The sequence below is a fragment of the Sminthopsis crassicaudata genome, chromosome 4 (assembly GCF_048593235.1).
Source record: "Sminthopsis crassicaudata isolate SCR6 chromosome 4, ASM4859323v1, whole genome shotgun sequence".
Classification (NCBI taxonomy): Eukaryota; Metazoa; Chordata; class Mammalia; order Dasyuromorphia; family Dasyuridae; genus Sminthopsis; species Sminthopsis crassicaudata.
Window position 1 is genome coordinate 402,478,417 of NC_133620.1, and position 13,575 is coordinate 402,491,991.

The 13,575-nt window shown below is 34.8% G+C and overlaps 1 protein-coding gene across 1 annotated transcript in view; it reads right to left on the minus strand.

The window, feature by feature from the left end:
- The window catches only part of DNAH14 (dynein axonemal heavy chain 14), a 347,573-nt gene that overhangs the window by 95,528 nt on the left and 238,470 nt on the right, over positions 1-13,575 (minus strand). The window contains 3 exon segments of the mRNA XM_074264888.1: positions 3,998-4,179; positions 6,452-6,643; positions 11,890-12,051. Coding sequence (XP_074120989.1) covers positions 3,998-4,179; positions 6,452-6,643; positions 11,890-12,051 — 536 coding nt within the window.

The window sequence follows — 13,575 nt, forward strand, 5'->3', positions numbered from 1 at the left end:
GAACAACCTCAGAAGACTGAAATAAAGATCCAAGGCTAGGGTTTAATCAGTGTGAAGTAAAAATACCTCCAGGGTAGCTCTGCAGAAACAGCCAGTAGGGAGCCCTGGGGCTAGCTGGGTTCTGTAGGGAGCCTCAGATCAAACCATAGGAATTTTTATCTCCCAGACAGTGAGGGGAGTCTGGGATCTGAGTCCAAGAAGACTGAGGGAATCTCCACTGATGCCAGTCCCAACTGTGGTGCTGAGATGTAGCTCTGGTTGAGAAGGAACCAGCACACCTAGTGAGTGTAGAAGCATTAAGGTAGGAACGCTGCTGGCTGGGAGCACTTGCAGGAGGGTGGACCTTTTGGTTTGGGGTTCCAGGTCAGAGGGGAGAACTGAAGTGAAGCTACAGGTACCATCCCTCCCACCCACCCACCTCAGGATTAGAGGTGCTTACACTAATAATTCTCATTAAAAAAATGAAGAGGCAAAAAACAAAACAAAACAAAACAAAACAAAAAAAACCAACCATAGAAACTTACTATCAGAATAGGGAAGATAAGGTTTCATCTTCAGAAGAGGACACTGAAATAAAAATAGCCCATTCTATGCCAAAGAGTAACTGGCTACCTACCCAGAAAGAATTTATAGAACTCAAAAAAAGACTTCAATAATCAAATGAGAGAGATTGAGGAAAAAACAACAAAAAACTATCCAAGAAAAAAAAAAGACTATGAAAAAAGTTAATCAACTAGAAAAGGAGATGCAGAATCTTAAAGAAGAAAATAATTCTTTGAAAATTAGAATCAAGCAAGGGGAAGCCAGTGAAGCTAGAAGAGACCAAGAAATAAAGAATAAAAAAACAGAATAGAATATGAAACACTAGATCTGGAGAACAGATCAAAAAGAGAAAAATATAAAAATAATTGGAGTACCTGAAAGTTGTGACTGAAAAAAAGAACCTTGACATAATAATGCAAGAAATAATCAAAGAAATTTTTCCTGGAATGTTAAAACATGAGGGGAAAGTAGAAATAGAAAAAAGTCCACCAATCATCACCTTCAAAGGGATTCTATGTGGAAAACACATAGAAATATTATTACTAAGATTTGAAATCTCTAGATCAAAAAATCTACAAGATACAAAATCCTATACAAATAGGCTGGAACTACAATTAGAATTATACAAGATTTATTAACAGCTAAAACAAAAGACTGCAGATTTTGTAATAATATATGTCAACAATCAAAAGAATTAGCCCTGTGGCCAAAAATATCATATCTAGCAAAATAAACAATAAGTTGTACAATAAAAGGACATTCAACAAACTTGCAGATTTTCAGGACTTTGTCTCAACCAAACCAGAACTCAGTGCAAAACAACATATAAGAGCAACATTGAAAAGTAATTTCTAGTGACTCAATAAGGATAAATTATTACTTTTTTTTTACATGGAAAGATGTGCCTTTTGAGATTGACATCACTAATTGGGGAGTTCACAAAAAAGAGTGGGGCAGAGCCAGGTATAGTCTGCCTCTAAAAAGCAAAACTCTTTAGGAAAAGGTAAAAAAAAAGTAATTATATTATATAAATGAGTTGCAGAGGAAGAACTGATATAGAGGCATTAGAGAAGGGCTGGTAGTTCTGAAAATCTACTTACATGGGAATGGGTTCAATAGAGAACAGTATGTATATAAACATAGGTGCATGTTTGTGGGTATATATCATGAAGGTATAGCTCACTTCAAAATCCATAAAGAAATGAGAGGGGAGGCAATAGAATAAAGTGAAGTATAAAGGGGTATATAAATTTATGGCAGTGGTACAAGGTGTGTAGATCAATGGGAAAGGGATATAGAGTGAATGAAAGGATGGGATAGGATAAGGGGGATGAAAGGTCATTCAGAAATAGTCCAAAGAGTCTAAAGTACTTTCTGAAGCAAATCCAGGTGAGGAATAGGATGTGTATATGGGTAACTAGTTAGTTTTTATAGCTACTTCCTCTTTACAAAAAGACTGGGTTATCTCTGCCTCGGCAGTCTGATGGTAGTGTAGGACAAATAACACTAGAAAAGGAATTAGGGAGTATAGTTTTTAATGAGGGTTCCAATACTTAGAAGCTGTGATGCAGGTTCCTAGGAATAATGCTCTGCTTTCGCCTAACTTAGGGATGTCATGAGGTCACAAGTATTTATTAGGTAGGTACTTGCTATGTACCAGGCACTGCTCTAAGCTATGGGATTCAAATAAAGGCAAAAAACAAAAACAAAAAACCAAACCTGTCCCTGCCCTGAAAAGGTTTACCTTCTAATGGGTAAAACAATATGTAAATAATGAAGTACATACAAGTTGTTGTTTGTCCTTTGTCCTTGAAGATGACCATGACAATGGGAAGATGATGCCATGATATGATGCAAGTGAACTGTATTTGAGTGAGGGAGGGCTGGGTGGCAGAGTGAATAGAATCAGGAAGGCTTGAATTTAAATATGACCTCAGACACACTTAACCCTGTTTGCCTCAGTTTTCTCATCTGTAAAATGAGCTGAAGAAGGAAATGGCAAACCAAAACCTCCAATAGAATCACGAAGAGTCAGACATGACTAACCAATACCCAATTTAAATGAACATGCATGATAGATAATGAAGAGATGCAAGGTAAACTGAGAGGGGAAGGAACTAGAAGAAAAGACCAAGAAAGGTTTCTGCAGTAAATGGAGTTTGGGCTGCTACCTGAAGGAAGCAGCTAAGAGTTGGTGAGAGGACAGAGCATCCCAGGAAGAGGGGACAGCCAATCAGTATAAGTAAAGGATGTATCATTGGGAATGGATGATAGATTGTGGAGAGATGAATGGAAAGTTAAGAAACACCAAGTTATGGAGAACGTTGAGTATCAAATAGAATTTTTTTGATACTAGATGTAACAGGGAGCTACTAGAGCTTGTTGAGCAGATGGTGATAATAGTCTGACGTAAGCTTTAGGAACGTCAGTTTGCTACTTGAGTAGAGCACGTCTGGGAGTGGGGTAAGATTTGTGGCAGAGAAATCAGTTAGAAGGTGATGAGGAACAGGGAACAAAGGGAAAGTAGATGAGAGACTGTTAGAAGGTAGACTTTGAAAAGATTTGGCAATGTGTATATGGATGTACTTTGAAAAATGATAAAATACTTTAAATACCTATTAGGTGTTAAGCATGAAAAATTTTTTTCTCTCTTCTTTGGGGATTATGGATATAATGTTTTGTTTGGTTTTAGTGTTGCTGTGTGAATACATGAACATAGGGGAATTTACTATGAACATATAGAGAGTGATAGACATTTTCCTTGGCCTGGGTTTAAGCTTTAAAGGGTATCTATATTTTTATAATACTTCCTCATTCAGTACGACAAGGAACTGCAATTTCAATCTGGGTAGGTGATCTCCCTTGATACACACTGATTGTAACTCCTATACATCTTAGTAGATATTCTCCATGAATATTTTTGTGATCAGTTTTATAATAGCAACTTATATTTTAATAGTTTTTTCGATTTAAAATTATTTTGTTCACAACTCCATAGGTAATACAAATATCATTACTCCCAACTTACTGGCTAAGAAAATGGGATGTAGAAAGGTTAAATTTGACCATGGTCACAGGGCATCAAAGTCAGGATTCAAATTCAGCTCTTCTGAGATGGAATCATCATAAAATAGAAAGATGTGGAGTTGGTGGGTGAGCCTGCCTTCAAATCTCGTCTCTGTAACTGATTAGCCATGTGACCATAGGCAAATCACTCCCAAGCTCTAGGCTTCCATTCCTTTATTTGTAAAATCAGGGGATTAGATGAAATAATCTTTATGGTCTCTTTCTCAATTTCTCAATTTCTAATTCTGTGATTCCAAGCCCAATATGCAACAATAGTTCTTCTATATTTCTCTGCCATGGCAGGAAATTGGGGTTCTTGCTCTCTAAGAGTGCCAGGGTAAAGGGGTATTTATGTATTTCTAATTTAATTTTGATTTTAAATTCTTACCTTTTTATCATCATTTTCCTTTCCCTTGATTTCAAGATGTGTGTAAAGGTATCTATAAAATGCAGATAGCTACTTGGAGTGATATAATAATGTCTTTTAGTTTCCTTCCAAAATCTGATATTCATATTGACAATACTACTGTGAAAATGAACACATGTTTCAGCGAGTTTTGGTATTAATTCCTGTAATTAGGGAAAAAAACAAAACAATTGTGATTGAAACAGGAAAAAGAACACTTTGTAAAATCTTTAATATTTGAGGTATTCCTCAGCTACATCCAAAGAAGGAACACTGGGAAATGAGTGTAAACTGTGAGCAGTGTTTTTTGTTTTGTTTTGTTTTGTTTTTCTTCCCAGATTATTTTTACCTTCCGAATACAATCCTTCCTTTGCTACAACAACAACAACAAAATTCGGTTCTGCACATATATATTGTACCTAGGATATACTATAAGATATTTAACATGTATGGGAATGCCTGCCATCTAGGGGAGGGGGTGGAGGGAAGGAGGGGAAAATTTCGGAACAGAAGGGAGTACAAGGGATAATGTAAAAAAAAATTACCTATGGATATGTACTGTCAAAGAAAATGTCATAATTATAAAAATTAATAAAAAAAAAAAGAAAAAAGAGAAAAAAAATAAATAAATTTAAAAAATATTTGAGGTATTTCTAATTTATTTAATTAGTTTATCAGTACTCTGGTCTAGAATGATACATTCTAGTTCTTTGTCTTTTGTTCTCAAAGAGGTGATGTCATGACATGCAAGTGAACTGGATTTGAGTGAGAGAGGGATGGGCAAGGTCACCTGCCTCACTTTCCTCTCCAGAGCCATCTGGGTCCAGTGGCCATATATAGATCAGGACGACTGGAGATGGTCCTGGATGCATTGGGAGACCTTGGCCTTTTTAAATGAGGGTCTTTAACAGTTCTTAGTTTAATTGAGGCTATAGTGAGATAAAAAAAATCTCCTCTTTCACTAGTTTAAAAAAAAATCTAAATAAATCAATCATTCTGAGAGGGGAAGATCCTCAATACAGAACTGGAAAATTTGATGTTTTCAGTACTGAATGGTGAAAGTGGGGGAAGGGGCAATGAGAAAGGGGGAAAAGTCCATAATAAGATATGATGTCAACCACAACTTTTCCTTTCTCTTCAATTGATATCACCTAAAAATTTAGGGGTTCTCTTTTGGGGGGGCAATGATTTCAGATAGCTTTCTCCTTAGCTTATAGGTTTCATCTCAATTCTCAGGCCAATACAACAAAATGACAACAGGAAGAAGAAATAATATAGATATCAATTCCATACTTAGAACTTCCATAGATATAGTTATTTCCGTTACTAATCTAGATTGTGACTGCTTTACAAATTCGATAGTCTTCACAAATTATCAGTCAAAAAACAATTTATCATCTGATAATCAAATTAATGGTGAGATTTTTTTTTTTTTTTTTTTTTTTTTTTTTTTTTTGGTATTTAGTTAGGTTGGTCTTTGGACAAGAGACCTCAATCCATCCATGGGACTGTCTTGGAAATCTCTTGAATTTTATCAGAGGAAAAGCTTTGTTGGCAAAGTCTTGGGAACCCAGAGTTATCTCTCAGTCACAATAAGGCATTGAAGAACTTTTATGGTAGGATACCTCCTATTAAGATAGGTAAATACAGGTACAGGAGAGAGTCCAGCTTTGTCAAATTTGTCAAATTTTTTTTTTATCTTTGGTCCTAAATCACTTTATGGATGTGATCGCTGTGAGCCTATTCTGCTTGTATTCCCTTTTCAATTCCCTCCAATCTCTACTCTTGGTTCTTTTTCACTTTAGTACTTGAGGGAATAATGAGGGAATAATTCTCTTATTGGTTCTCCAGGTCCTGTGTCATGCCCAAGGGTTGGGATGGCAGCCTTATGCATTTTTAATGGTTTCCAACTGCTATTGAATTATCTTAAGTCCTCTTCTTTTTCTTTAGATGTCACTTGGTGACCCTTCAGGCTTACCATTATAGTTTCTTGTTTAATTCACTGTATGGTAAGAGCAAAATAGACTTATTTTCACAGATGGCTTTTCTTATCATTTTATAGTCTCCAATTCATTTGGGTATCTTTAATACTCATTGACAAAAGAATATAACATAGAAAATAATAACAGCCTGATCTTTGGGGTTATTCAAGAAAGTCACAGATGTGGAAGAGTGAGGGCTTTTATTTAAACCTGGGATCACTATCTTCTATCCCTGAAAGTGGAAATAGAATGCAGGTAGGATAAATCTAGAAAGGAGAGCTGACAGAGGAAATGGATATTGAGGTGTTAGGGATGTGATTGATGATAAACTGCTCCCCACCCAAAATCTACAATTAAGGAGAAGGAAAATGTGCTCAGATACTACCAACAAATAAACTTCATATTTGGATGTTATTTAAAAACATGTGTTTAATTGTTATTTTTAAAACTTTACCTCTTTGATCTCCAGACCATGTTTTTGCTTTAAATGAGACATTGCTACAGTAAAAAGAGCTTCGTTGGGCCACCTCTCATACCAGTCAACTGTGCTGCATGTAATCAAGGCTGGGTATCTACGACAACGCTGGCGGAAATTGGGCCCTGCAGGACTTACAGTCATAAAAATATGAAGATTTCTTGCAATTCTCTGTTTGAATGGAAAAGAATAGATTATTAGCTACATAAGAAAGTGACATACTAAAATTTTGTTTCAATTCTGTCTTTGAAGGTGATGAGGTTTAGAATGATATTAGGTTTAACTGAGGTCTAGTGGCAGGTTTGGGGTACAGGGAGTCACATGGAGCTCCCCTGCAACCCCTTTGGATTCGGTTTAAGGATACAGAGTTAAATGAGGTCTAGTGGCGGCGCAGAGTTCCCTGTAAAGGAATTTACAGACCTGAAAGCCTAGATTGATAAAGGAGGCTTATTATGGGGTTTGGAAGTAAAATCTAGTTAATAAAAAGGTGAAGGTAGAGATAAAAGGGCACCGGAAATAGGATTCCAGTGGACAGAGATCCTTGGCATGCCAGGCGTAAGGCTGCCATGTTAGGAACCCCTGCAAAGAGAGAGCTCCAGTTTGGCTCTTTTATAGCTAAAGGGGCCTGTGGGTGGTGTCCCAAATTGGCTCAGATCTGGGTGGAGGTTGTGAGAGCCCGGATCTCTTATTGGAATTCAAAGGGGTGCTTTTGACAGGATTTGTGAATCAAAGGTCCTAGCTTCTTGAATTGATAATGCATCAGCTAGGAGGGGCTGGGAATCAGAAAGGAATAAATCAATCTGAAAGGATTAGTATCTTAAAGGGAGCACAACCCACATCAAAGGGATATAGAATTCTCAGATGGATAGCATTGTAAAACTGAATGGCTACCTTAGAATCACTAAATTTCAGAGTTGGAAGTAGCACCTTGTCCAACCCATCCCTGAAGGGCCTTCCTCTGTAATTTACCCACATTGTCACCATCTAGCCTTTGTTTGGGGATCTTCAGGGCAGGGGAGCACAGTACCTCCTAAGACACCCCTTCCTACTTTACTGTTCTAATGTTTTCATTAGGGTAAGATTAGTGCTCATAAACTAACACAATATACAACAGAGAAGGTCTTAACTACCTGGTACAGACAGGGGCTAGCACTCTCTTGTCCTGAACAACATGTCCTAAAATTGCATTAGTTTTTTAGGCTGCTCTCTCTGTTGACTCATTTTGAGCTTAGAGTCTGTTAAGAGTCTACATGTGTTTCAAATGAATAACTGTACTGTTGAAGCTCAATTTTTGAACCCAGGTGTAATACTTGACATTTCTCTCTATTAAATTACATTTGATTAGATTTGGCAATTTGTTCTAGATTGTCAAGATATTTTTGAATTCTAATTGTCATCTGTGTTAGCTAGCCCTCCCAGAGATATGCTATTTGCAGATTTGATACCAATACAATTGAAGAGTTTGTCTCTCTCTTTCTGTCTGTTTGTCTGTCTCTGTCTTCATCTCCCCCCCTCCCCCTTCCCTTTTGGTTTCTTTCTGTCTGCTAAAAGACTAGAAAGGTAGGAAGAGCACTAGTTATCAAGGACTTTGAACTTCAAACAGAAGATCTCATTGCTTGAACTCATTTTTTGAAAACCTGTTGTTTTATAAGTTCTCTGTGCATTCACACTGATCTCTTCAGATGACTTCCTTCTCTTCAGAAATGTTTCTCCTTGGGTCTTCAGAGTTTCATTCTTGGAAATTCCCCACATATTTTCTAAGGCTGACATCTGCTGTAGAATCCTAGCCCATAGGATCCTATCTATTTTTCTCTGAACCTGTTGAAATCTGCTCACAAAATCTGGAGAGACTGTTTAGACAATTTCTTATTTACCTTTCTTTATCACAAATGCTAATAAAGTGCATTTCTCCAAATTTTCATTCCACTGAGCAAATCTTTTGGTGAGAATCAGATCCAGAATAGAATTTCCCTTCTTGGTTTCTTTACTTTTTTAAAAGATGAAATTATTAGTAAAGTAAGTAAAAAAATGATTAGTTGCTCTTCTTTTGGCAGAATTCTAGGTGATGTCTGAATAATAGAGTCTTTAATTTATGCTATGATACCTATATGCCAGGCTTTTGAAGTTTCCCAAATTGCTATTTTCTCTTTCTTTCTAGGTGGTGTATTTAGTATATCATATTTATTATATCACAGTTATAAAATACTGTTTCCTATTTCTGTCTCCATCAATATTCACCCAAATGCTTTTCTCAATATTTTCTTCTGTGGTTCTTGAATTTCTTCATATTTCCTCTCCCCTTTGCTCTATGATTTTATCTCTTTGCTTATTTGTATTCCTTTAGAATTTTTTTCTTGTCTTCCAGTACAATCTTGAATAATAGTTGTGATAACATGCATCCTTGCTTCATTCCTGATCTTACTGGGAAGCCTTAAAGTTTGTTCCTGTTATAGATAATGCTTGTTCTTGGACTTAGATAGATACAACTTATAATTTAAAGAAAGGATTCATTTATTCCTATTCTTTCTGGAGGGTTTTGTTTTTTTTTTTAAGTAGGAATGGGTGTTGTTTTATCAACAGTTTTTTTCTGCATTTATTGACATAATCATGGATTTCTGTTGTTTTACTCAATTATATTGAAGAGTTTTCTTAATATTGAACCAACCACAAATTCCTAGTATAATTCTCACCTAGTCATAGTATATTATCTTTATGATATATTGCTATTATATCCTTGCTATATTTTATTTAAAATATTTTGCATTGATATTCATTAGAAAAATTGGCCTATTGTAGTTTTCTTTCTGTTTTTGCTCTCTTTGGTTTAAGAATCAAACAATATTTGTGTCATAAAAAGAATCTGGTAGGATTCCTTTTTTTTTTAAACCTATTTTTCCAGATAGTTTATATTTTATTGGGATTAACTGTTCCTTAAATGTTTAGTAAAATTCACTCAAAAATCCATCTATTACTGGATTTTTTTTCCTTAGGTAGCTAAGTTTTGGATTTTTCAATTTCTTTTTTCTAAGATAGGCGTTTTTGAACATTCTATTTCCTTTTTGGTTAATCTGAATGCATTATATTTTGTAAATATCCATCAATTTAATTTAGATTATCATTGGCCTATTAAGATTCAAAATAAATCCCAAAAATTGCTTTAATTCCATCTTCATGGCTGGTACATTCATTCTTAATTTTTGATGCTAATAATCTGTTTTTTTCTTTCTTTTATTAAATTAATCAATGACTTATCTATTTTATTCTTTTTTTTCATAAAACCAGCTGCTAGTTTTAGCTATTAGTTCAATGTTTTTTTAAATTTTTTTTTAAATTCATTTTTGCTTTTTAGGATTTCCAGTTTTGTATTTAATTGTGTGTGTCCAATTCATTGATCTGTTCTCTCTTTTATTGACATATATATATATATATATATATATATATATATATATATATGTGTGTCTGTTTTGTCTGCATCTGCCAACTTTTGTAATGTTGCTTATTACTATTTATTTATTACTCTTTAATTAAATTATTGATTGTTTTTATGGTTTCTTCTTTGATATACTCATACTTTAAGATTAGATTATTTAATTTCCAATTAATCTTAAATCCATGCCTCGACAGCCCTTAGAATCTAATTTTTGTGGTATTATGATTTGAAAAGACTGAATTAAATATTTATACTTTTCTGCATTTGGTTATGAAGTTTTTATGCACAAAACACGGTTAATTTTAGTGAAGCTGCCATGTATAGCTGAGAACAAGAAATTTCTATTCCCATTAACTTTTCTCCAGATATTTAACTTTTCTAGGATTCTAGAAATCATTTTAACTTCTTTTTTGTTTATTTTGTGGTTAGCTTTATTTAACTTGGTAGGGGAAAGTTGAGGTTCCCCACTAATAGAGTTTTACTATTTTCTCCTATACATAATTTAGCTGTTCCTTTAAAAATTTGAATGCTATTCAATTTGATGTATATATGTTTAGTACTGATATTATTTCATTGTCGATGGTGTCTTTAGCAAGATATAGTATCCTGCCTATCTTTTTCAATTAAGCTTATTTTTGCCTTTGCTTTGTCTGAGATCATGATTGTTCCCCGTTGCCTTTTTTAGTTCAGCTGATGTATAACAGATTCTGTTCTAACCCATTATTTTAATTCTGTGTCTCTCTCTGTTTCAAGCATATTTCTCCTAAATAACTTATTATTGCATTTTGGTTTTTAATATATTTTGCTACTTGCTTCCATTTTATGGATCAAGATCATCCTATTCTCATTCACAATTATTATTACTAACTGTACACTTCCTTTTATTCTACTTTCTTCTGTTTATCCTTCTATCTCTCTTTTGTCCCTATCTCTTCCCTAAAGTCTGTTTTGCTTCTGACCATTGCCTTCTTTTAACTGCCTTTTCTTTTATCACTCACTTTTTCTCTTATCCCCTTTCCTAATTCTCAGTTGAGTAAGATAGATTTATGTTACCAATTGAGTATATACAGAGATAGTTATATATGGAGCCAATAAGTGAAGTTCAAGCACTGTCCACTACCCAACCCACAATTTCCCCTTCCATTGTACAATCTTCCTTGCATACCTTTTTTATGTGAGATAATTTTCTCCATCTCGAATCTTGAACTATGACTCAGAAGTGGGTTAAAAGCAATGGATTTGACAAGCAGCAAATCCTGTGTTCAAGGTTAGCATAGGAATCCCTTGTAATCCCTTATAATTAGTTGCCAGATCCCCATACTGTTTCCAACTTGAGAATTCCCAGAGCTGCTGTCACTTCTGTTACTATTATCTATTTCTATCACTGGTGTTTCATTCATAGAAGTTCATCCATCTCTGTGTCACAGATCTTTCTATCCAACCTTCTAAATTGTCCTGAGCTGAAAAAAACATCTCATTTTTTCCTTTTGTTGGGTCTGCCAGTCCAGAATATGATTTGAAGCTCTTGGATCCTCTACTGGAAGTCCAAGAAAAAACCTTCTTGTGAAACTTTATTGCATGTACTCTGTCCTAATCCCATTCTCAGATACCATTTTATTAGCTACCCATTTTTTAAAAAGGAAAGTCACATGACAGATATCACAATATTTTAAATGGAAATTATTAATGGCTAATGGTAAAAATAAAATAATATTATGAATGTGGGATAATCTGGCAAAAGTCACACATATCACTAAGGATGGACACATCTTTGGATACTAAACTTTTAAGAAAGTCAAGAAGCCAAAAGGTTGTAAAAATTCCTGACTATCTTAAAATAATATCATTAGTGATTTGGCTTAATAAGCTTATTTTAAGGACAAAATCACAAATTGAACATTATAAGTAGAAACATGAATGTGGCTTCAAATATGTATCTTTAGTTTGAGTTCATAGTTTGACAAAAATAAAATCAAGTGAACAATACCTTTTGGAAAAACTGGAGCAAAGCATGTCGGCTGTCATCACTACTGACTTCTTGAGCAAGACTTTTAAGACCTGATGTTATATTATCCAACTCTTCATATTCAAATAAATCAGGCATAGTTCCTGAATTGAGAACGCAGTTCAAATCTTCTAAAACAGACTCCTTGGGTAATAACATACATTTTTAAAATAAAAAAATGACTACTCATATTTTCTATTAAGGCACATTAAATTATCAGAGATATACTAAGAAAGTAAACTTTATTTTTTTTGTTAACCATCATGGTCTATTCATAATTTAAATAACCAAATCAGTCAAATAGGTCATGTGACCTAGAGGATGAAGGACTAGAATTTTTTCTAATCCTTTCAACTCCTCAAATCTCTCCAAACAGAAATTATATGTCCAAAATAAAGAAACATAATCTGTCTCTATGATTCAGGATACTCAGAATTCAAAAGAACCATTTCACCCTCCCATTCCTACAAATAAACCCATAAATTGACATCTCTCTTGAGCTCACTTAACATTCCTTTACCAACTCTTGGACTAATAGCAGCAAGGCTATTAGCTAACTCAAGCAATTGGAACCCAAAGGACCCAAATTCAAATCAACAGTCCATTCTCCTTGCTTCTTCCAATGCCTTAGAGATCCTGCTTCCAAGATATGGATATTTGCTTAGGCCATGGAAGATAGCCAAACCTGAGGTAGTATTCCATGGGCAGACTTACTAGGCCCACATAGCCATTACGATGAAGGGCAGTTGTCTATGCTATGAAAGATCTATGCAGGAGAGCCAGGAACAGAGGGAAAGGAGTATGACTTTGAACTTGAAATAGTGTTCCACACCATACCTTCAAACCTTTGAAACCCAAACTAGAAAAATCAACTCCATTGCCATCAGGCAGCTCTCTGAACTGCCAAAGAAGTGAGAATTCAGGCAGTGGGATAGGAAACTATATATGTATGGGAGATGATGCAGTACTCCACTAAGCCAGAGGGAAAGAGCTAGAGTCTAGCTGGAGCCAATTCTGTCCTCTCAGTTGTCACTTAAAGTGATAAAGTATAAATTGCCCAGTGTGTGAGGCAGTTGAGAAGCTTTAAGACACAACCCTCAAGCGAACTACCAGATTAGAAAACTACCAGGACAGGGGGGTCACAAAGTGAGTAGTAGGGAAAAATAAGAAAAAGAATGAAATTACCAAGATCTTAGAAAGAAGAAAATTCAAAGACCTCAAACATAAGCAATGAAACAATAAGGAAAATAATAATAGCAGAAGGAAAGATGACCTCCAGATCTAATAAATACATTCTGGTATTTATGTATAAATATTGCAAAATAGGGGAAACAATTCAACATTTGATGAGATGGAGGTATGGAGGAGAATATGAAACCACCAAATGTTCTTTCTGAATTATTTAAGAGAGAAATGAGAGCGTGAAAATATATGGTCCTATTCAGCAAAATAATGGTCCAGACAGAAAATTAGAATCTGCAATGGCAAGTCTCACCAAAGAAACCAGAAAGAGAACAATAGATTAGAAATGCAAATACACAGAAATGAAGAACATTATAAAAGAAGAGATTCAAGACAATAATATTAAAAGAAAATATGCTCATTTTACAGGCAAAACATATTGATATAAAAGACAGGATGTATAGAAACAACCTAAAGATCAAGGGT